At 41.9% G+C, this 25549-nt stretch overlaps 1 protein-coding gene across 1 annotated transcript in view; it reads left to right on the top strand.

Moving 5' to 3' along the window:
• The first annotated feature begins 3805 nt into the window (after window positions 1-3805).
• The window catches only part of krit1 (KRIT1 ankyrin repeat containing), a 35218-nt gene continuing 13474 nt past the window's right edge, over window positions 3806-25549 (top strand). The window contains exons 1-5 of the mRNA XM_060942965.1: window positions 3806-3956; window positions 13870-14031; window positions 17840-17996; window positions 22006-22098; window positions 22203-22332. Of these exons, the coding sequence (XP_060798948.1) occupies window positions 13933-14031; window positions 17840-17996; window positions 22006-22098; window positions 22203-22332 (479 nt within the window). The 5' untranslated portion in view covers window positions 3806-3956; window positions 13870-13932. The remainder of the gene's footprint in view (window positions 3957-13869; window positions 14032-17839; window positions 17997-22005; window positions 22099-22202; window positions 22333-25549) is intronic.

Raw genomic sequence — 25549 nt, 5'->3', positions numbered from 1 at the left:
CCAATCGGATCAATCTGCAGAAAGAAGCCCTGTAAATTTTGTTGATTCTCATTTGACACACCCTGTGGCAAAATAAGTTACTCCAAAAGAAAATACAATGGAAGCTTTTTCTACTATTAATTTTAATGTGGAGTTTAATATGAATTATAATGCTAAATAGGCGAACCTGTACAGAAGCTAATCTAGGCTCCGGTGTTTACGTTGCTAGCATCAAACGGACCATTATTTTTGGGGGAGCACAAGTCCTTTTTAAATCAATATTTTGTCAAATTATTGATTTCTTTAGTCATTATTGTGAAATAAACCCTGACAGTGTTCTGCATCTCCCTGTTGGGGTTTTTCTTCTAATAATGACCATCTTGCTGTACAGTGTCCCTTACTTGTTAACCACTTGCGTTATCTAATCAAAACTACACATGAATCTGTTTCAAGTTCAAGACAAACCTGTACTGTAATGATGTGTTTATATTTTGGCCACTTTTTCCACTTTTCACGGCTGACTTGAAATAAATGCAGTAATCAACCCTTGGAGATCATTTGTTATGCGCTGTATAGCCAAAAGTATGTGGACACCTGATCACGTCATTCCAGGTGTCATTTTAGTCCCTTTTTGCTGTGATGGTAACCTCCATTCTTCAAAGAAGGCTTTCTACGAGATTTTGGAGTGTAGCTGTGGGGCTCTGTGTTGGTTCAGCTGCAATGGCTTGGTGCAGGACATTGGAGTTCATCGACTCTGTTCTTGGCCAATGATGTCTTCATGGAGCTCACATTGTGCACAGGGGCATTGCCGTGCTGGAACAGGTTTGGGCCTCTTGGTTCCAATGACAGGAAAGTGTAATGCGCCAACATACAGAGACATTTATATACAATTTTTGTGGCAACAGTTTGGGAAAGAACCATGTGTGATGGTCAGGTGTCTGCATACTTTTGACCATGGTGTGCATCCTGTATTTGTGTTCAGGATAATATGGATGTGGCCCATGTTGTTGAAGTACTTTTGCCATGGAGTTGGTATTGCAGTTAGATACATTTATCTGAAGGAAAATTCTAATGCTTAAATTACATTAGTCAAGTTTATTTGTATAGCGCTTTTAACAATAAACATTGTCACAAAGCAGCTTTAAAAAATCTGAATGTCTTTAAAACATGAACTAATTTTACCCCAATCTATCCCCAATGAGCAAGCCTGTGGTGACGGTGGCAAGGAAAAACTCCCTCAGACGACATGAAGAAACCTCGAGAGGAGCCAGACTCAAAAGGGAACCCATCCTCATTTGGGCAACAACAGACAACATGACTATAACATTAACAGTTTTAACATGAAGTCAGTTTTGTTGATGTTATAAACTCTTCATTGATGGAAACTTGAGTGCAAAATTGTTCGTGACAACCGCAGTCCTAAAGTTAGCAAGTCAGCTGTAGTCCTCAGCCATAAAAGCATTACTGTAAGAGTCCAGAGTGTCTTCCAAGTGTGACTTTCAACTGTCCACATAGGGCCGTCCTCCACAGGAGCGATGCGATGAGACTCCAACCAGACACAGGGCATCAGGATGGATCAGGCAGGTCTGAGGAGCAGAAGAGGTCAGCATCTCCATCTCAAGATATTTCTTTTAGGATTTCTCACAGGACCTGGCCTGGTCCCCAAAAAACAAAACTGTGTGGGTCCCCTACCACTAACATGTGTTTATGAAGTTTCCTTTTGTTTACGCAGGTTAGTGGTGTTAAGTTTCGACATCGACAATCAAAAGTACAGAAAAACAAATATGGAAGGTTCTCATAAGGATGCGTGTGCGTATTTTTATATACAGTATTACTGAGGCCTGAGAGTGAAATCTGATACTTGTGCCATTTGGATGGTCCTCACAAGGAAAGTGGTGTTTGATAAATTTTTTTTTGGCTCTAAATTTATCATTCCTGAGGTTAGGATTAGATTAGATTCAATTTTGTCACTGCACATGTCACAGGTACAAGGCAACAAAATGCAGATTGCATCTAACCAGAAGTGCATACAGTGGGGCAAAAAAGTATTTAGTCAGTCACCAGTTGTGCAAGTTATCCCACTTAAAAAGATGAGAGAGGCCTGTAATTTTCATCATAGGTACACTTCAACTATGAGAGACAAAATGAGAAAAAAAAAATCCAGAAAATTGCATTGTCTGATTTTTAAAGAATTTATTTGCAAATTATGGTGGAAAATAAGTATTTGGTCAATAACAAAAGTTCATCTCAATACTTTGTTATATACCCTTTGTTGGCAATGACAGAGGTCAAACGTTTTCTGTAAGTCTTCACAAGGTTTTCACACACTGTTGCTGGTATTTTGGCCCATTCCTCCATGCAGATCTCCTCTAGAGCAGTGATGTTTTGGGGCTGTCACTGGGCAACACGGACTTTCAACTCCACCAAAGATTTTCTATGGGGTTGAGATCTGGAGACTGGCTAGGCCACTCCAGGACCTTGAAATGCTTCTTGCGAAGCCACTCCTTCGTTGCCCGGGTGGTGTGTTTGGGATCATTGTCATGCTGAAAGACCCAGCCACGTTTCATCTTCAATGCCCTTGCTGATGGAAGGAGGTTTTCACTCAAAATCTCACGATACTTGGCCCCATTCATTCTTTCCTTTACACGGCTCAGTTGTCCTGGTCCCTTTGCAGAAAAACAGCCCCAAAGCATGATGTTTCCACCCCTATGCTTCACAGTAGGTATGGTGTTCTTTGGATGCAACTCAGCATTCTTTCTCCTCCAAACACAAGTTGAGTTTTTACCAAAAAGTTCTATTTTGGTTTCATCTGACCATATGACATTCTCCCAGTCCTCTTCTGGATCATCCAAATGCTCTCTAGCAAACTTCAGACGGGCCTGGACATGTATTGGCTTAAGCAGGGGGACACGTCTGGCACTGCAGGATTTGAGTCCCTGGCGGCGTAGTGTGTTACTGATGGTAGCCTTTGTTACTTTGGTCCCAGCTCTCTGCAGGTCATTCACTAGGTCCCCTCGTGTGGTTCTGGGATTTTTGCTCACCGTTCTTGTGATCATTTTGACCCCACGGGGTGAGATCTTGCGTGGAGCCCCAGATCGAGGGAGATTATCAGTGGTCTTGTATGTCTTCCATTTTCTAATAATTGCTCCCACAGTTGATTTCTTCACACCAAGCTGCTTACCTATTGCAGATTCAGTCTTCCCAGCCTGGTGCAGGTCTACAGTTTTGTTTCTGGTGTCCTTTGACAGCTCTTTGGTCTTGGCCATAGTGGAGTTTGGAGTGTGACTGTTTGAGGTTTGGACAGGTGTCTTTTATACTGATAACGAGTTCAAACAGGTGCCATTAATACAGGTAACGAGTGGAGGACAGAGGAGCCTCTTAAAGAAGTTGTTACAGGTCTGTGAGAGCCAGAAATCTTGCTTGTTTGTAGGTGACCAAATACTTATTTTACCGAGGAATTTACCAATTAATTCATTAAAAATCCTACAATGTGATTTCCTGGATTCTTTCCCCCCATTCTGTCTCTCATAGTTGAAGTGTACCTATGATGAAAATTACAGGCCTCTCTCATCTTTTGAAGTGGGAGAACTTGCACAATTGGTGGCTGACTAAATACTTTTTTGCCCCACTGTAGCAGTAAATAACATGTAGTATACAAGTATAAATGTACAGGAATTACAGTATATGGAATGGTATGATATGATAGATATTTACAGTATGTACAAATGTGTGATAACATTAATGCAGGCATAACATGAAGTGATGTAGTAATTCTATGGAAGGAAGGGCCTCAGAACCACATGCTTGTTTTTTGGGGGCGCGTGCACGCGCTTGTTTTGGGGGCGCGTGCAATGCCTGCGCACTGTAACTCCATCCTCCCACTCGGACCGGAAGTTAGCATAACTTTAGGTTTTTCTCACCTCAGTAATTTCTTAACTTCCTCGGAAGTCCGTCGGAACGAAAGCGTGGATTCTCGGGTAAGTTTCAGAGCTCTTGGTTTGTAATAAGCTCGGAACAGGGCGTGAATATGGCCGTTATAGCGTCGCTGACGGGCTGTGACTCCCCTGAGGCAGAAGCGCGGACGCAGCGTTCGTTAGCAAGATGGTGGCCGGTGATGGCTCTCATGGGTCCGTCGCAATTATTCACGGATACATGTTCACTATTTCCAGTTTTAGTCAATATATTTATCTTGGGTTTTTTTTTCTGTTAATTATTAGAGGTGAGTGTATTGTTCTTTGGTCCTGCATTGGACGGTTTTTGCGGTAGCGGGCCAGTTAGCTTGTTGCTATCCGGGGCTGTGCCGAGTCGAGTGTGCGGGTAAACAGCCTCCTTTCACTCCGCAGCTTCAGGCTTCTCTCTTTCTTACAGTGAATCAGTGGTGCAAGGAGCATTACAATCCTTAAGTAAAAGTACTAGTAATACCACACTATAAAAATATCCCACTACAAGTGAAAGTCCTTCGTTCAAAACCTTACTGAAATAAAAACATGCACTTAGAAAGTGAAAGGACTACTTGGGACATAAAATGCTCCCGGTCACTGTTTTCTGATATATATATATATATATATATATATATATCATCTCATTATCTGTAGCTGCTTTATCCTGTTCTACAGGGTCGCAGGCAAGCTGGAGCCTATCCCAGCTGACTACGGGTGAAAGGCGGGGTACACCCTGGACAAGTCACCAGGTCATCACAGGGCTGCACATAGACACAGACAACCATTCACACTCACATTTACACCTACGGTCAATTTAGAGTCACCAGTTAACCTAACCTGCATGTCTTTGGACTGTGGGGGAAACCGGAGCACCCGGAGGAAACCCACGCGGACACGGGGAGAACATACAAACTCCGCACAGAAAGGCCCTCGCCGGCCCCGGGGCTCGAACCCGGACCTTCTTGCTGTGAGGCGACAGCGCTAACCACTACACCACCGTGCCGCCGTGTGTGTTATGTATTTTTTTTTTGTATGTGTGTGTATGTGTGTTACACACAAAATTGCAATCAAATATTCATCCCCCCCCCCCCCCCCCCAAAAAAAAAACAAAACAAAAAGATTTTAAGGATTTATCAATTGAAGTTTTTTCAAAGAGCAGGATTCTGCTTTGGATGACTTCATGAGTTGAGTGATACATAAACTCAACACAGAAAATGTATGATGTAGTATTTGTGTGTAACAGTATATTTTGTTAAGATAGCCATGTCACAGTTATTCAACCCTTGTAGACTAGTGTATCTCAAAAAATTAGAATACCATGAAAAAGTTCCCTTTTTTCATAATTTAATTCAAAAAGGTAAACTTTCATATATTCTATATTCATTACATGTAAAGTGAAATATTTAAAGCCTTTTTTGTTTTAATTTTGATGATTATGGCTTATAGCTCACGAAAATCAGAAATCCAGTATCTCAAATTATTAGAATATTCCCTAAGATCAGTCAAAAAAAGGATTTACAATACAGAAATGTCCAACTTCTGAAAAGTATATTCATTTATACACTCAATATTTGGTTGGGGCTCCTTTACCATGAATTACTGTATCAATGCGGTGTGGCATGCAGGGTTTTTTCTAGAAAAATTTAGTATGAGGGCGCTCACCATGGCGAGGGAGCGAAGCGGGGGGGGGGGAGAGATGGTGCCGGTTGTCCCCCCCCGCCGTGCAAAGCCTTTGAAAAATGCTCCAATGGGACATTCTGAGACTATCTGAGAGGGAAATTGTAACAAATTGTCTGTCAACATTGAAAAAGAAAGAAGTAATCTTCTTCTGCCCCGGACAGTCTTTGGCTTTCTTCTGCTTCGTGCCGCGGGATGACATCTTTAAATGCCCAAGTGTCAACAAAAACAACTCGCGAACAACTTCTGTCAAAAGCTCCCGCGCCGGTGGGTGAAAGGTCATTCAGTCTCGAGAAATCTCGCTCTACAAGTCAGCTGACCTTGTATGTAACCCATGTCAAATCTCGCGAGAGCAGCCGCGACAAGTAAACAACTAAACAACATGGCGCCTCAATCTGGAAAACGCCAATTCGTATTGTTTTTGCACCGTCTGGTGGTGTATCTACTATGATTGGAATATTTTTGGAGCAATTATAACGTATTTGATGATCAGACACATTGTCACGTAGTGTTGCTGGGATGTTTTCACGGAGTCGGTAAAGGGGCGCACGCCGAGAGTAAGGGGGCGCAGCGCCCCTGTTCCCCCGTTTAGACGAAAGCCTGGCATGGAGGTGATCAGTCTGTGGCACTGCTGAGGTGTTATTGAAGCCCAGGTTGCTTTGATAGTGGCCTTCAGCGTATCTGTATTTTTGGGTTGGGTGTTAATCATCTTCCTCTTGACAATACCCCATAGATTCTCTCTGGGGTTCAGGTCAGGCAAGTTGGCTGGCCAATCAAACACAGTAATATCATGGTCAGCAAACCATTTGGTAGTAGTTTTGGCACTGTGGGTAGGTGCTAAGTCTTGCTGGAAAAGGAAATCAGCATCTCCAAAAAGCTCATCAGCAGATGGAAGCATGAAGTGCTCTAAAATCTCCTGGTAGATGGCTGTGTTGACTTTGGACTTGATAAAATACAGTGGACCAACACCAGCAGATGACATGGCACCCCAAATCATCACAGACTGTGGACACTTCACACTGGGCTTCAAACCCCTTGGATTTTGTGCCTCTCCACTCTTCCTCCAGACTCTAGAACTATGATTTCCAAATTAAATGCAAAATGTACTTTCATCTGAAAAGAGGACTTTGGACCACTGAGCAACAGTCCATTTCTTTCTCTCCTTAGCCCAGATAAGACACTTCTGACATTGTCTCTGGCTCAGGAGTAGCTTGATATTAGGAATGCGAAAGTTGTATCCCCTTTCTTGAAGATGTCTGTTCATGATGGGTCTTGATACACTGACACCAGCCTCAGTCCACTCCTTGTGAAGCTCTCCCAAGTTCTTGAATCAACTTTTCTTGACAGTCCTCTCAAGACTGCGGCCGTCCCTGTTGCTTGTGCACCTTTTCCAGCCACCCTTTTCAGCAATGACCTTTTGTGGCTTACCCTCCTTGTGGAGAGCATCAGTGATCATCTTCTGGACAACAGTCAAGTCAGCAGTCTTCCCCATGATTGTGGTTGTGTGTACTGAACTAGACCGAGAGATACACTGTGTTCATACTGTTTTACTCAAACTCGAAATGAAATATTCTAATATTTTGAGATTTTTTTTGTACTGTATGCCGTACTGATTAAAATTAAAATAGAAAAATGCTTGAAACGTTTTAGTTTATGTGTAATGAGTCTATAATATATAACATTTTCACTTTCTTAAATAACTGATGGAAAATATTGAACTTTTTCACAATATTCTAATTTTTTGAGATGCACTAGTAATATTGTTGTTTTTAAAGCTTTCTGACAGTTTTTATGGCCGAAAGTGGAGTTGAAACATCATTAAGCCCTTGTGAACTCTATAACGATCCTTCATTTGCTTCAGCTATGATGCATATATAAACCCCACCCATGAAAGTATTCAAGGTCAGCTGCAATCATGGGAAAGACAAAGGAGCTTTCACAAAAGCTGAGAGAGAGAGGAGATTATTTCATCACACCTAAAGGGCCTTGGGTATAAGAAGATTTCCAAAAAATTTAACATTCCAAGAGACACCACTGGGAGCATTATAAGGAAGCTTAAAACTTATGGAACAGCTGCAAACCTGCCTGGCTGTGGAAGAAAGCCCAAAATTTCATCAGATGCCCTTAGCCACTTAGTCAGGACAACTAAGGAAAAACTCCCATGTGAGTGCAAGACACCTACAGGATGACATGCTGAAGGCTGGTACAAGTGCTTCAGTGGCAGCTATAAGACGTGCATTGAATAAACAAGGATTTCATGGCCGGACTCCAAGACGCACTCCACTCTTGACCACAAGGAACATCAAAAGTCGACTAGAATATGCCAGGAGGAATTTGGATAAGACTACAGAGTTTTGGGAGACGGTTCTATGGACTGATGAAACCAAACTGGAACTGTTTGGACATATGGACCAGCGGTATGTCTGGCGTGCGAAAGGCCAGGCTTATGACCAGAAGAATACCATCCCCACAGTCAAGCATGGAGGAGGGTTATTGATGATGTGGGGCTGTTTTTCTGCAGCAGGAACTGGCACTCTTGATCGTGTACCTGGCATCATGGATTCCCAGAAATAGCAGGCCATTTTAAGGAGGAACGTGATGCCTTCTGTTGACAAATTAAACCTTGGTGATCAATGGACTTTCCAGCAAGACAATGATCCCAAGCACACCTCCAAGTCAAGATCCTGGAACGTCCTGGAGTGGCCTTCTCAGTCACCAAATTTAAATCCGATTGAAAATCTTTGGTGGGATTTAAAGAAGGCAGTTGCAACACGGAAGCCATAAAACATCACTGAGCTAGAGGCTTTTGCACGTGAAGAATGGGCAAAGATTCCAATCGAGAGGTGTAAGAAGCTTGTCCGCACTTACCGAAAACATTTGTGAGAAGTTATAAAAGCTAAAGGATGCTCCACAAAGTACTGAAGCTGGGGGTTGAATAATAGTGCACGTGTTAAAAGATTAACATTTTCACTTGAACTTCAAAGTTAAGTCAACTTCTGTTGTCAAAATATCTCAAATATCTCATCTCCTCTCATTATTTCTAGCCGCTTTATCCTGTTCTACAGGGTCGCAGGCAAGCTGGAGCCTATGTATCAAGAAATGTTTTTTGTTGTTTAATGAGGTTTTTTGTCATTATCATTCATCCACACCACTGTAATGTCTTTTGAGGTGAGGGGGTTGAATATTTCTGATTGCAACTGTGTCTACACACACACACACTGCTTTTAGATTATCTCTGCTGCATTAATGTTAACAGTATGTTCCATTTAACTGCTGTAGATATTTAAACTCAAGCTCATTTTACTTTATGTACTGTTGGTTAGGGCGGCACGGTGGTGTAGTGGTTAGCGCTGTCGCCTCACAGCAAGAAGGTCCGGGTTCGAACCCTGTGGCTGGCGAGGGCCTTTCTGTGCGGAGTTTGCATGTTCTCCCCGTGTCCGCGTGGGTTTCCTCCGGGTGCTCCGGTTTCCCCCACAGTCCAAAGACATGCAGGTTAGGTTAACTGGTGACTCTAAATTGACCGTAGGTGTGAATGTGAGTGTGAATGGTTGTCTGTGTCTATGGCTACGTTTACACTAGACCGTATCTGTCTCGTTTTCTTCGCGGATGCACTGTCCGTTTACATTAACCCCCCTGAAAAAGCGGGGAAACGGGAATCCGCCAGCGTCCACGTATTCAATCTAGATCGTATCAGCTCCGGTGCTGTGTAAACATTGAGAATACGCGAATACGCTGTGCTGAGCTCTAGCTGGCGTCTCATTGGACAACGTCACTGTGACATCCACCTTCCTGATTCGCTGGCGTTGGTCATGTGACGCGACTGCTGAAAAACGGCGCAGACTTCCGCCTTGTATCACCTTTCATTAAAGAGTATAAAAGTATGAAAATACTGCAAATACTGATGCAAATACTGCCCATTGTGTAGTTATGATTGTCTTTAGGCTTGCCATCCTTCCACTTGCAAGTAATAAGTGATATGCGCTGGGATCTCACACACAGCGGCTCAGTCCCGAATCGTGGCTTGTTCACTTCACTCGCGCGCTCTGTGAGCTGCGCAGGGCCGGAGTGCGCACCCTCCAGAGGGCACTCGCTGTTCAGGGCGGAGTGATTTGGAGCGCAGGATGCCTGCGGAGCCGAGCGTATCCGCGTATTGGTGTTGCTGTGTGCACGGCTAACGGTTTTAGTGTAAACGCGAATCATTTTAAGAACATTAATCTGATGATCCGCTGATTCGACGTAATGTAAACGTAGCCTATGTGTCAGCCCTGTGATGACCTGGCGACTTGTCCAGGGTGTACCCCGCCTTTCGCCCATAGTCAGCTGGGATAGGCTCCAGCTTGCCTGCGACCCTGTAGAACACGATAAAGTGGCTAGAGATAATGAGATGAGATACTGTTGGTTGGTTTAATCTCCAGTAAAGCATCATATTCTCAGATATCATATTCAGTGTATCTCTAAAAGGTCAGCTTTTCATGAGCCCAGAAAAAACAGTCCTGTGTTCATCTTTGACGATGCATTTTCCAGCTAATCCAAGAGGATTATTAAATAGTTTAAGTGTAAAATTTTCTCAGTCCCATAAAGGAGCACTTCATCTTTCAGTTTATCACAAATGTTCAGAATCACCACGTTTTAGGGATGCACAGTTTTCATCGGACACGAAGGATATGAAAAATTGTAATCTGAAAAGTAACTAGTAGTTAAAGCGGTCACAGAAATGTACAGAGTGAAATATTTGTCTCTGTGATATAGTGGAGTAGAAGTAATAACATTACATAAAATGGAAATACTCAAAGTACAAGTACGTCAATTTTTTTTTTTTTTTTACTTGAGTAAATGTACTTTCCACCACTGGAGTGTATACCTTGCTCAGTTCAATATCATTACAAGGGTACTTCTGAAAGTTCTTGGCCTCACCCGGGAACAAGGGGCGTAACACCCATTTTGGGGCATAACTGTATACTATAAAGCTGTATATCGCTGTTGACAAAAAACTCAAATGAAAGAAGGAATCGAAGAAAAAAGGAGAGGAATGCTTTGAACTGGTGTGATGCTGCTCCAGGACAATACACCCATCCACACAGCACAGGTGGCAGAAGCAGCCAAATGTGGCTTTGAACTGTTGCCCCATGCACCTCATTCACGCGACCTGGCATCGTCTGACCTCTATCTGTTTCCCAAACTGAAATCTCATTCGCGTGGTCGCCATTTTCAGAGTAATGATGAAGTCATCCATGCTGCTGAGGAGTATCTGGAGGCTCAAGATGTGACCTTCCAGAAAGGGATAACGAAGCTTGAACATCGGTCGACCGAGTGCATTGAAGTTAAAGGAGACTGTAGAAAAATAATACAAGAACAATCTTTCTCCTGTGATATTTTCCAGGTGGGGCCGAGAACTTTTTGAAGTACCCTCATGTACCGTACTGGCAGTTTTTCAGTTGCTTTAAAGCACTTTTTCAGGACAAAATGATCTGTTATAAATGTTTTACTTAAAGTAGAACCATGCTAAGTCTTGGCTCATATTGGCTCCTATCCAACATGGGCAAATTTTACTTTTTGATGCATCTGCTCCAAAAATCTCTCCTTCAAATGTTCGGGTCAAAATGACCTGTCCATTACTCAGATGAGGTTTGGGTCATTTTGCCCTGAGAATAAAACAAATTTATAAAAAGTTACAACAAGCTTGATCACTTCAAATATTATTTTGTGTCCCATCTGCCTAAAGACAACATGACCTGTTCATTAACCCTTGCGTTATATTCTGTACTTAACAACAGATGATGAATGTTATTATTGATAACTAGGGACAGAAAACATTATACACTATTGCCAAAAGTTTGTGGACACCTGACCATCACATCCGTATGTGCTCTAGGTTTAGTTCCTCCGTTACTATGATGACTGCCTCCAAATTTCTTGGAAGGATTTTCACTAGATTTTGGAAAGTGACTGTGGAGATTTGTGATCATTCAGCCACAAGAGCATTAGTGAGGAGGTCTGGGCTACAGTCAGAGCTCCAGTCCATCCCAAAGGTATTCTGTGGGGTTCTTGGGCTCTGTGCGGAACACTCGAGTTCTTCCACTCCAACTTTCTCAAGCTGTGTCTTCATGGAGCTCGCTTTGTTCACAGTGGCATTTTCGTTATGGAACAGGTTTGGGTCTGTTCATTCCAGTGAAGGGAAGTTGTAATACCACAGCATTCAGAGTTAGGTGTCCACAAACTTTCGGTCATAAAGTGTCACGATGCAAACATGATACTTAAATAATGAGTCCACCCTGAAATACATTAGGTTTATATTGAAATATTTTTAATGTATTGGGTGGTGCTGTATTTTCATTATTCCCATGACAAGATAGAGGTTGTGTGCTGTGCCGATGTCACAGGGGGACATTGTTATTGCGTGTACGTGCTGCGTTCATGACAACTGAGATCTCTGAATTTTCCAGCTTAGAACCTCCTACTTCCCACATCAGAGCGTTCACACAAACTCAGCAGTCTGAAGTCGGAAATAAAATGAAAATGTTTCGTTAGTGCTTTAATTTTTTTGAAGTGGATGTGATAAATACTTTGTTTATAGTACAAAAAATTACAAGAAAGAGCCATTTGATTTAAAAAAAAAAATCTTACAGAAAGGGAATTACCATGTCAGTTATCAGAGTCCCACCCAGAATTTTAAATCTAAACAGAAACTCAAAAGACTGCTTAATATTACGCCACACTGTTATTTCTTGTTCTTTCTTTTCACTTTGAGTGCCTCCATGTTGAAGTGACGTCATTGAATCATAACTTGGAGAAGACGGAGCTCTAGAAAAGCTCTGACTTTCCGTTTAGAAATTATGATTTGAAGAGTCATTCAAACCTACTGATCTTTCTTACAGGAAAGTCGGAAACGTCTCAGTTCCACTTGGTCATGAACACAGTAACCAGTTACAATGGCATTTAACAGGAGAAAAAAATTAATTAATCTCAAACATCAGTGGTGGTAATCTTGGTTTTTCCATTAGCTCCGAAACATGAAAGCAGGAGTTTCATTTTTTTCACCATTTTCCAGTAATGATCATTATTTTTTTTTTGCAGTCCAAATCCTGCGCTCTGATTGGCTAGCAAGCGGGTCCATATCCTATCGTACGGACCCGAGTTACGGACCTCTGGCGACTCGCTCGTTCACCACAACAAACATAGTAGCAATTTTTGTCAACATTTATCTTTTTTTTTTAATAAGATTTATTTATAAGATTATCAAAAATCTTGTAAATTTTTGCCAGCATTTCTTAGGAGAAAAGCAGCTAGAGATAATGAGATGAGATGAGGTGGATAGTGATAACGACAGTCTTCACAGCGAAAGCGAGTTTTACTACCCTGAGGAAGAAGAAATAAAATAAAATATTTCAGGAGAAAGCTAAAAACCTATAACTGTTGCTAACTCCGTGCAAAAACATGGCTGAATCCTGAATGACTCAATTTTGTATAAATAGGGGACTACATAGGTGGCAAAATGTAGTTTTTTTTTTTTTTTTCCTGCCATGGAAGTGCACTTGTATACTGAGGAGGAAGCAATTTGCATTACAGCCGTGAATGAGGATTCAAAATGGCGGCTCGGCTCGGTTTTCCCTTTCGGGCGCTCTCGTTTTCTGTTAGAATTTGGGAAAGAAAAAAATAAATATATTATTTACCAGCTTAAGGTTGGTCCATATTGTGAAATACTGTGACCTCGGCCTTGAATACTGACCTCGGCCCAGAGGGCCTCGCCCAGTACTTTCAAGACCACCTCGGTCACGGTATTTCACCATACGGACCTCCCAGCTGGTAAATAACATATATGTCTCATTAATGAGAAATCCAGCGTACAGGTATTGGAGAGAACAAATGTTAGGCTCCGATGTCCAGAATTCAGTGTAGCAATATGACCTAGATGTGCTGAGTTACAACAGAGAGTCAGCTATTCATCGATATACAAAACAAGGAGTGCAATGTCATTTAATGGCGGTATTGGCATGAAATTTGAACATTTGAGCAGAGTGCATGGATGAGAAAGTGAATGCTGAACAGACTAAAGGACTAAAGCGCTGCTGAATCAGTCTCTAAAACTTGTTAGTCCAATGTGAAACTATTTAAAACAGATCAAGAAGGTCAAGTGATTCAACCTTACTGTACTCAATGTCAAATTATGCAGAGGACACTTTGATTTAATTGTGACATTTTGTTGTGTTTACAATATAATAATAATAATAATATTGCCCACCCCTACTTATTACTTTTATGTCATCCACTGCAGGTATGGTGTTAAGAGAGTTGCCGCTATCAGAAAGTGAAACGCTGGGTATGAGTTGTGTAAAAGATGGGTAATCAGGAGCTGGAAGACGTGTTTGTAGCTGTAATACGGCCGAAGAGTGCTGTGAGCCTCAGCTCCAAGGAGTACCGCGCCAAAGCATACGAGGTAAGAACAGCGACACTTAGTTCCACGCTTATACTCACCTTATATCTCCACTCATTGGTCTCTTGCACCTAGAAGAACATAATAAGTGACTCTAGCCTGTCTTTGCTGTAAATAAATCATCAGTGCCCCTCTATTCCATGTTTCAATAGAAAGGGACCAACATAGGGCCAGATATTATTTAGCAGTGACACAGGAAGTACAGGGGGGTGGACACATCGTCCATAGCAACAGATAATTGTACACGTACATAGTGCACCTATATAGTAAGTTTACCGAATTATAGGTACACTATGTGGCCAAATGTGTGTGGACACCTGACCATCAAACCCCCCACATGTGTTTGTTGAACATCCTGTTCAGAATTCTTTTTTTGCTGCTATAAAAACTTGCACTCTTCTAAGAATTCAGCCACAAGAGCATTACTGATGTCAGGTGAAGAGGTCTGGGGTGCAGTCAGTGTTCCAGTTCATCCTAAAGGTGTTCAGTGGGGTTGAGGTCAGGGCTGTGTGCAGGACACTTGAGTTCTTCCAGTCCAAACTTAACACATCATGTGTTCATGGAGCTCACTTTGTGCACAGGGGCATCATCCTGCTGGAACAGGTTTGGGTCTCTTATGGCCCTTTTCCACTACCCTTTTTCAGCTCACTTCAGCCCGACACGGCTCGCGTTTCGACTCCCAAAAACCAGCACGACTCGGCTCGCTTCAGCCCTGCTTAGCCCCTAAAACTCGCACCGTTTTGGAGTGGGGCTGAAGTGAGCCAAAGCGAGCCGAGTGAGGCTGGGGGCGTGAGCAGACACTCCCCTGTGCGCTGATTGGTGAGGAGGGGTGTCCTCACATGCCCACACACGCCCCGCGAGCACGCTGGGATCTGTAAACACCGCAAACCCGGAAGAAGGAGAATTACGAGAATTTCTGAAGCCTTATGCGCCTCGCCTCATCTATACGCTCTTGCCAGTATCTGTTGGCGTTGTCGGTGACTACAAGCCACAGCACCAAGACCAGCAACACTAACGACTCCATGTCCTCCATGTTTATTGTTTACTATTCAGGTCGTGAGACTACCGCTTAAAAGGTCACTGATGTCACTGTTTGCGCTGCTTAACGACATCACGTGACGTCCACCCACTTTCGCTAACTCCACCCAATGTGTCCACCCACTTCCAGCCAGCACAGTTCAGCGCGGTTGTAGTCGAAATGCAACTCCAACAGCCCCGCTCAGCTCGACTCAGCACGGCACGGCTCAGCCCGGCTCAGCCGCGTTTGTAGTGGAAAAGCGGCATTAGTTCCGGTGAAGGGAAATTGTAATGCTACAGCATGCAAAGATATTTTATACAACTGTGTGCTTCAAAATTTGTGGCTGAAGTGTGGAGAAAAACCACATATGGGTGGCCAGCTGTCCTCATAGTTTCGTCCATGTAGTGTACAGTGGGCAAGGCAAGTTTATTTGTATAGCGCATTTCATACACACAGGCAATTCAATGTGCTTCACAAAAAATAAAAGCATAAGAACAGTAACAAAGAATTAAAGTAAAAGTGAAATCATTAAAATCCAAAACTAAAAAGAAATTAAAATAAAGAATTAAAGTAAAATCATGAAAATCAAAATAAATTATGTTAAAGGAAATTAATTACACTATAGGTAAAAATTAATCAAGTGAAAGCATCTGAAAACAGCTTTGTCTCGAGCCTGGATTTAAAACTAACAACAGTAGGAGCATTTTTGATCTCATCTGGAAGTTGGTTCCAAAGCTTAGCAGCATAGCAACTAAAGGCTGCTTCACCACACTTCGTTTTGACAGCTGGTATTACTAGCAAGTTTTTCTCCTGTGATCTTAGAGACCTAGTTGGTGCATATAATTGAAACATATCCAGTAGGTAGCTGGGTCCCATCCCATTTAATGTTTTAAATAGAAGAAGTAATGCCTTAAAGTCAATTCTATAGCTCACTGGGAGCCAGTGCAGAGACCTTAGGATTGGAGTGATATGGACTACCCTTTTTGTTCTTGTAAGAACCCTTGCTGCTGCATTTTGGCAGTGGGGCAAAAAAGTATTTAGTCAGTCACCAATTGTGCAAGTTCTCCCACTTAAAAAGATGAGGGAGGCCTGTAATTTTCATCATAGGTACACTTCAACTATGAGAGACAGAATGAGAAAAAAAAAATCCAGAAAATCACATTGTCTGATTTTTAAAGAATTTATTTGCAAATTATGGTGGAAAATAAGTATTTGGTCAATAACAAAAGTTAATCTCAATACTTTGTTATATACCCTTTGTTGGCAATGACAGAGGTCAAACGTTTTCTGTAAGTCTTCACAAGGTTTTCACACACTGTTGCTGGTATTTTGGCCCATTCCTCCATGCAGATCTCCTCTAGAGCAGTGATGTTTTGGGGCTGTCGCTGGGCAACACGGACTTTCAACTCCCTCCAAAGATTTTCTATGGGGTTGAGATCTGGAGACTGGCTAGGCCACTCCAGGACCTTGAAATGCTTCTTACGAAGCCACTCCTTCGTTGGCCGGGCGGTGTGTTTGGGATCATTGTCATGCTGAAAGACCCAGCCACGTTTCATCTTCAATGCCCTTGCTGATGGAAGGAGGTTTTCACTCAAAATCTCACGATACATGGCCCCATTCATTCTTTCCTTTACACGGATCAGTCGTCCTGGTCCCTTTGCAGAAAAACAGCCCCAAAGCATGATGTTTCCACCCCTGTGCTTCACAGTAGGTATGGTGTTCTTTGGATGCAACTCAGCATTCTTTCTCCTCCAAACACAAGTTGAGTTTTTACCAAAAAGTTCTATTTTGGTTTCATCTGACCATATGACATTCTCCCAATCCTCTTCTGGATCATCCAAATGCTCTCTAGCAAACTTCAGACGGGCCTGGACATGTACTGGCTTAAGCAGGGGGACACGTCTGGCACTGCAGGATTTGAGTCCCTGGCGGCGTAGTGTGTTACTGATGGTAGCCTTTGTTACTTTGGTCCCAGCTCTCTGCAGGTCATTCACTAGGTCCCCCCGTGTGGTTCTGGGATTTTTGCTCACTGTTCTTGTGATCATTTTGACCCCACGGGGTGAGATCTTGCGTGGAGCCCCAGATCGAGGGAGATTATCAGTGGTCTTGTATGTCTTCCATTTTCTAATAATTGCTCCCACAGTTGATTTCTTCACACCAAGCTGCTTACCTATTGCAGATTCAGTCTTCCCAGCCTGGTGCAGGTCTACAATTTTGTTTCTGGTGTCCTTTGACAGCTCTTTGGTCTTGGCCATAGTGGAGTTTGGAGTGTGACTATTTGAGGTTGTGGACAGGTGTCTTTTATACTGATAACGAGTTCAAACAGGTGCCATTAATACAGGTAACGAGTGGAGGACAGAGGAGCCTCTTAAAGGAGTTGTTACAGGTCTGTGAGAGCCAGAAATCTTGCTTGTTTGTAGGTGACCAAATACTTATTTTACCGAGGAATTTACCAATTAATTCATTAAAAATCCTACAGTGTGATTTCCTGGATTCTTTCCCCCCATTCTGTCTCTCATAGTTGAAGTGTACCTATGATGAAAATTACAGGCCTCTCTCATCTTTTTAAGTGGGAGAACTTGCACAATTGGTGGCTGACTAAATACTTTTTTGCCCCACTGTATAAGCTGGGTGTTCTGCATGAAATGCTCACTGAGTGGGACAGATTAAAAGGCTAATTAATGTATTTTTACTCATATTTGTTTATGGAGTAATCGACATTTTTACATATTGTGCATAAATGTTCATGTAAACACTTATGCTGCTTATTTACATATTGGGTCACTTCTGTAGATTCTGCTGATTGAAGTTCCACTTGAGGGAAAAGAGAAGAAGAGGAAGAAGGTTCTCCTGGGGACCAAAATCCATGTAGACAGTGACAAAACAAAGTCAATCCTGGAATATGTGGATGAAGCAACTAAACCCATATCAAATAACCAAGGCATAATAGGTTAGAGTCCTCTGATCATTTGGGAGCGTTTCATACGTGTGTAGTATTTATCATGAAGCAGAAGAACACGACAGCGGGCATGCTATCAGAAATAACATCATGGCTTTCAGTTGGTTTCAGAAAAGAACTGTTGAAATGACAATTTTTACCCACATAGTCTGATTGGTTAAAAGGCTGTTATATGTACAGTATACTTCTCCAACAAGCCATATTTGGTGGAAGTACAGTGTCTTGCAAAAGTATTCATCCTCCTTGGCGTTTGTCCTGTTTTGTCGCATTACAAGATGGAATTAAAATGGACCTTTGGAGGGTTAGTACCATTTGATTGACACAACATGCCTACCACTTTAAAGGTGGAAATTGTTTTTTTATTCTGACAAACAATAATTAAGATGGAAAAACAGAAATCTGGAGTGTGCATAAGTATTCACCCTCTTTCATATGAAACCCCTAAATAAGAGCTGGTCCAACCAATTCACTTCATAAGTCACATAATTAGTTGATTAAGAGCCGCCTGTGTGCAATAAACTTTTAAGTTTGTGGTTGTAAGGTGGAAAAATGTGAAAAAGTTCAAGGGGTATGAATACTTTTGCAAGGCACTGTATGTACACTGAGTGTATTAATATAAACCTGTGCAGTTGACACTAGTGTCAGAGCCATGGTGCCAGAGGTGGACAGTAACGAAGTATATTTACTTGAGTACTGTACTTAAGTACACTTTGAGTATCTGTACTTTACTTGAGTATTTCTTTTTGGCAACTTATGATTAACTTCACTACATTTGAAAGGCAAATATCATACTTTTTACTCCACTACATTTCTGTCAAGGTCCTCGTTACTATGAAGCAGTTTTGAAAGTGGATGGTTTTGTTTTTTTTCTAAAACGTGATTGGTTTTTTCCCAGGTGACACTGAGACAGTCTATCAGTAATCACTAGGATCACGTCACGTCCACAGACTGTATAAAATCAAGATCAGTGATTTCTCAGCAGCATTATTTGAACATGATCAGTTGATGGAATGGAAGGAGGCGGTTCTTCTGGGGAACGCACGCACCCACAGCTATAGCTAGAACCAGGGCTCGAAATTAACTTTTTTTCTTTGTGTCCCCCAGTGGTCCCAAATTCTGTGTTGTATTGTCCCGAATGGAAGCAATAGTGTCCCCATTTTTTTCCTCTCTGAAATAACCAGTGGTTAATATTATCATATGAAGTTACTATTATATTTGTAACTATGCGATTTTGAGCCCTTTATATCATTTTTACAATAAGTCACAAGACACAAGCGACACATGTCCTATGGACCCTTTTCACGTGACGTCACGACAAACGCGGCCGCCATTTTGGACGTGTACTACCAGTAGTTTACCACAGCCAGCATTGAGGAACGGCAGCAAAGAAAGTGTTTATTTTCAGCAAGACTTCCATCATGCCACTATGTTGTTGTGCACCTGGATGTAGTAACCATCAACAAACAAGGCAAGGGTTATCATTTTATCGGATCCCGGTAGATGCTGACCGACGGAGAAGATGGATAGCGGCATACCAGCGCTTGTGTAGTGACCACTTTGTTGGAGGTAAGACGAATAAAATTAGCCAGAAAAGGCATTACATTGCTGTTAACATTCCATTCTAGTTTACTGTAATTATGATCTGGCAGCTATTTACACCGGATCCAGTGTAAATAGCCGCCGGAGCCAACGTCTGAGGTTCCGGAGCGCGCTCACTCGTGGCCCGGCCGGAGCCGGCGGCCGCAGAGCCAGCGCGCGCTCGCTCCGTGGCCCGGCCGGACGTTGGCTCCGGCAGCTATTTACACTGGATCCGGTGTAAATAGCTGCCAGATCATAATTACAGTAAACTAGTAAATACAGTTTTCTGCATCTCGCTCCTTTTTCTTTTATGTTTGTCGCCTTCCTCGCATTCAAACCGATTCGAGCCGAAGTCCACTACATGTCCAAAATGGCGGTCGCGTTTACGAAGGTCACGTGACTGAAAAGGGTCCATACATCATCTACTTCAAAATTAGTTATTGCATTTTCAGTTTATTAAACTTTGGCGATCTCACTGTATGAATAGATACCCGTTTATTTAAAGGGGCCAACTAGCTCATTCAGAAAATGTTTCAACTCCCTACATCTGCAGTACACTTTAGTTGAAAATAAGACCCCTTTTATGTTCATTTCATCTACTTATACCTTGAATATCTGTTGGCACTTATAAGGCCAACTTATAATTTTCACCATTACCGTTATCCATTTTTATGAACTTTCCGTTATCCATTTTTATGAACTTTCACTGCCGAAACGTGGGTGCAAATGTTAGCAACATTAACATAGTGCAGGTCCGAGCCTAGTTGTGCTGCTGACTGACTAAACTTTCTGAACTAGAAAGACACCAAGAAAACTCACTTATTCTGTTGAACGGTATCTTCCGTCAATATCATCCACATCATTCCTGTTGTATTTTATAACGTGTCTAACAGTGTTCATTAAGTTCATTCAGTTGCTAGCGTTGCCTGCAGACCAGGCGATGACACTTTGGATCCTGAAGGTCCCGGAGACGTTATGTCTGGGCTTTCAGTTTCTTCCCCGCGGTCGGTCCGCTTCAACCACTTCAGCATTTTTGTTCTGGCAAGAGTCGGCGCAGCGTGTGCGGTAGCAATTCCATTCCAAGTCCATATAATGCGGACTCCGGCCGAAGATTCTAGAACAGAATGCGCTGCTCTGTAGCCTACAGATGCAGGTGCATCGAAAGTGTAGCTACTAATGTATTTTTCGCTGTTAACGTTTTAAAATTAAAATTGACAAATTAGGTGAATGTCTACGTATGGTTTACGGCTTTGTAAATAATATTAATGTAGAACTTTTTTTCTAGATCTATTTTTTTCCATTGTTCCGGGATTGTCCCAGATATGATAATTTTGTGTCCCGATGACATTTTTTATGGTCCCCGGGACGTCGGGACACCGTTAGTTTCGAGCGCTGGCTAGAACCCATGTTTCAGTTTTCTGAAAGGATTAAAGATTTGTTTCGTTTTAAATGTTTGCTTTGTTTGCCGAAAACGAACCACATCACGACCTACAAAAACTCGCCGTCTGACCTGCGGAAGCATATTGAGGTTATCGCTAGCTCTAAAAGCACAGACAACTTCGTTGCAAGCTTTCTCGTGGAACAAAACGAGAAGGCTTGCAACAAAGTTGTCTGTGCTTTTAGAGTTAGCGATAACGTTGCAATAGCTATGCAGTCTGGTTAGTCAAATGACTTTCTATGGATTCACCCGCCAAGTTGCCATCGCCTTGTCCACGGCTAACGTTTACACATAGCTGGTTAACTTGAACACTGTTAGTTAGCATGTAAAAACAGAGTTACGCTAACATGAGTAACGTTAACTTATCTGAAGTCCTTTCTGAAATATGTTTTAGCATAATCTTGCCAAATAAACAGAATGTAGAAGTCTTTCTTTTCTAGTAGCATTAGCTTCCCAATATGATTTCGAGTTTGAAAAGGGTTTGCTAGCATGTCAGGTGGAGTTTCACTGACTAGCTAGCTTAACGTTAAACCACCATGATGGCACAGCATGCGTTTATTTTGTGAATTCACATTTCTGTGTTTGGTAACAGCATGAGGTTTTGTAAGCGTTGTGGCAATAATACAACGATGCGTTGATAGAAAATGTATTTTTAAAAGCAAGTACTTCAGTACTTAAGTAAAAATTTGACTGTACAACTTTCACTTGTATCGGAGTAACATTTGAGCAGTGGGATCTGTATTTTCACTTAAGTAATGAAGTCGGGTACTTTGTCCACCTCTGCATGGTGCAAATAGGAAATGAAACTTCTGATCAGTCAGAATCGAGAATTCTTCAGGACAAGGTAATTATTAATTATTGGCTGGATAGAAGCAGAATGATTAGAATGGAAGACTTGCTGAGAAACAGTGAAACAGTTAACTGTTTTATGTCTTAAAATATTCTTGATTAAGGGTTGATGAGACTCTGTGGTACTTCTCACAGGGAAACGTGTTGTGCACATGAAGAAGTTCCCTCTAGATGGGGAGAATGACGGAAAGGAGGCCTCACTATTTATTGTGCCAATTAATGTTAAAGGTAAGATCAGGGGATGAAAACGTGTTTTTGAAAACATTTCAGTCGTATATACTTGGGTATTAATATACAGTATAATTAATTCAGCGGTCTCTAATCCTCTCCAGACAATAGTAAGCCTGTGTATCACCCTGGGAGTCCCAGCTTTTACTGTCTGCAAGACATCATGCGTGTGTGCAGTGAAACCAGCGCCCACTTCAACTCGATCACCTCAAAGATGCTGCTCGGCCTTGACAAGTAGGCTTCAACGGTTTCCATGCTTGTGCGAGTACAACCCTGATTCCAAAAAAGTTGGGACAAAGTACAAATTGTAAATAAAAACGGAATGCAATGATGTGGAAGTTTCAAAATTCCATATTTTATTCAGAATAGAACATAGATGACATATCAAATGTTTAAACTGAGAAAATGTATCATTTAAAGAGAAAAATTAGGTGATTTTAAATTTCATGACAACAGCACATCTCAAAAAAGTTGGGACAAGGCCATGTTTACCACTGTGAGACATCCCCTTTTCTCTTTACAACAGTCTGTAAACGTCTGGGGACTGAGGAGACAAGTTGCTCAAGTTTAGGGATAGGAATGTTAACCCATTCTTGTCTAATGTAGGATTCTAGTTGCTCAACTGTCTTAGGTCTTTTTTGTCGTATCTTCCGTTTTATGATGCGCCAAATGTTTTCTATGGGTGAAAGATCTGGACTGCAGGCTGGCCAGTTCAGTACCCGGACCCTTCTTCTACACAGCCATGATGCTGTAATTGATGCAGTATGTGGTTTGGCATTGTCATGTTGGAAAATGCAAGGTCTTCAGCATTGATGGTGTCTTTCCAGATGTGTAAGCTGCCCATGCCACACGCACTAATGCAACCCCATACCATCAGAGATGCAGGCTTCTGAACTGAGCGCTGATAACAACTTGGGTTGTCCTTCTCCTCTTTAGTCCGAATGGCACGGCGTCCCTGATTTCCATAAAAAACTTCAAATTTTGATTCGTCTGACCACAGAACAGTTTTCCACTTTGCCACAGTCCATTTTAAATGAGCCTTGGCCCAGAGAAGACGTCTGCGCTTCTGGATCATGTTTAGATACGGCTTCTTCTTTGAACTATAGCGTTTTAGCTGGCAACGGCGCATGGCACGGTGAATTGTGTTCACAGATAATGTTCTCTGGAAATATTCCTGAGCCCATTTTGTGATTTCCAATACAGAAGCATGCCTGTATGTGATGCAGTGCCGTCTAAGGGCCCGAAGATCACGGGCACCCGGTATGGTTTTCCGGCCTTGACCCTTACGCACAGAGATTCTTCCAGATTCTCTGAATCTTTTGATGATATTATGCACTGTAGATGATGATATGTTCAAACTCTTTGCAATTTTACACTGTTGAACTCCTTTCTGATATTGCTCCACTATTTGTCGGCGCAGAATTAGGGGGATTGGTGATCCTCTTCCCATCTTTACTTCTGAGAGCCGCTGCCACTCCAAGATGCTCTTTTTATACCCAGTCATGTTAATGACCTATTGCCAATTGACCTAATGAGTTGCAATTTGGTCCTCCAGCTGTTCCTTTTTTGTACCTTTAACTTTTCCAGCCTCTTATTGCCCCTGTCCCAACTTTTTTGAGATGTGTTGCTGTCATGAAATTTCAAATGAGCCAATATTTGGCATCAAATTTCAAAATGTCTCACTTTCGACATTTGATATGTTGTCTATGTTCTATTGTGAATACAATATCAGGTTTTGAGATTTGTAAATTATTGAATTCCGTTTTTATTTACAATTTGTACTTTGTCCCAACTTTTTTGGAATTGGGGTTGTATTATAGACCCCTTTGCATGTTTGTAAACAAACCGACCGTTGCCAGGATGCACGCGCAGCCTGGACTCAGAAACAATGGCGCTGCCCATAGACCGGCATTATGAGCTGTCAGATTATGCAAAACAATTGTCGTTACAAGATCGAGAATGCTACATAAATAAGTTAACTCTAACAAGTGGACATCGCCTACCGGATTCGTATTTAATTAAAGAGTGGACGGACGATGTTAGTAAGTTCCCTGGTATACAATGTCCAGATATATACTCGTACCTTATTGACAAGACTTCAGTGTACACCCACGAAAAACTTCGTGCCTACAAGTCTTTAGACGCATATGATTATGTTATGTGCGGGCATGTACAACTTGATTAACAATGGGACATTCATATTCATTTTGTTTTAATCAAATTATGCCAGTGATGTGATGGCAATGTGGCTTTAGCTACAACAGCAAATCCCAACACTAAACAGCAATTTGCAGGAGGTGATGGCATGAAAGGAATGATGGTGTAAAGAGTGCAGCTAAGAGAAATCAGAGCTGCGTAAAAAGCGAGAGGCAGAGAGCAGAAATGAAACTGAACGGGGCGGGAGCTAGGTTAGAGCAATCAATGTAAGTTGGCATTTAGAGTGAGGGCGCACAATTTTACCTTTCCATCCTTGCTTTAAAATTGTGATTTTCGGCATACACAAATAATGACGGCACAAAATCTGGACTGCTTGAGTCAAGCGAGAGCTCTCCTACAAACAAAATTGCATGCAAAGCTAAGTTAACATGCTAACAATATTCATTACATTGTGTATCTATGACCCAGCTAATCAGATAAACGTTACCAAAGTATTTTGCTACATCAATGAACGAAGACTAGAAAGAATAAAAAAGAAAGATTTAATAAATAGCCTGATCTTACCTGTGATGAAGTGGGCGCTGCAAACCCGCGCATTTTTTGATAGTGCTTTCATCCCAGTCTACACGTTTGATGGCTTGTAGTCATAGACGTTGGTGATTTTTTTTTTTGGAATGGGTGAGATCCTGCTGGAATTCTGTACATTTTAACCCCATCACTGCTACGATTCTGACACCCGACAACACAACAACTAGGCATCGCTGAGTCTTTTTTGAGTCCAGGCTGCACGCGCAATTTCCTCTTACGTATGAATGACGTTTACTGCGAAGGGGTATATATCTCCTCTGTGTTCTAGAATGACTACAAATGCAGGTCACTTGTTTTTGTGTCACATAATCACAGCAAACTCATGAGGTGCTACAAGTTACCAATCACAAGCTCCCATTGTGAAAATAGTGTAAAAAAGTGTGCCAAGTGGTCTGAAGAACTTAGAACTAAGAACAGAGCTAAAGTAATATGTTGTAACGTCTATAAGTAAATTCATATTTAAATTAATTCAAAAATGGGCAATATGTAATTGTCAGAGCCCTTTGTTGAGACACATCACATCCATTATACAAAACAGTGACTCTTCCCCGTCCACTCAACGGAGTCCACTGTGGGCAGCCGTTTAAAGAAAAAGAACAGAGCTGGAAAAATGTACACCGAAGACTGAAACAAATGAAGAAACAAGACACATTGCATAGCAGTATTGCGAGTCCCAGTTTTCTGAAGTAAAATTAAGATGTATATG

Source organism: Neoarius graeffei, chromosome 16 (genome assembly GCF_027579695.1).
Source record: "Neoarius graeffei isolate fNeoGra1 chromosome 16, fNeoGra1.pri, whole genome shotgun sequence".
In the NCBI taxonomy this organism is placed as follows: Eukaryota; Metazoa; Chordata; class Actinopteri; order Siluriformes; family Ariidae; genus Neoarius; species Neoarius graeffei.
Note: the sequence above shows the minus strand (reverse complement) of the source record. Positions and strands in the feature narration are given on the sequence as shown.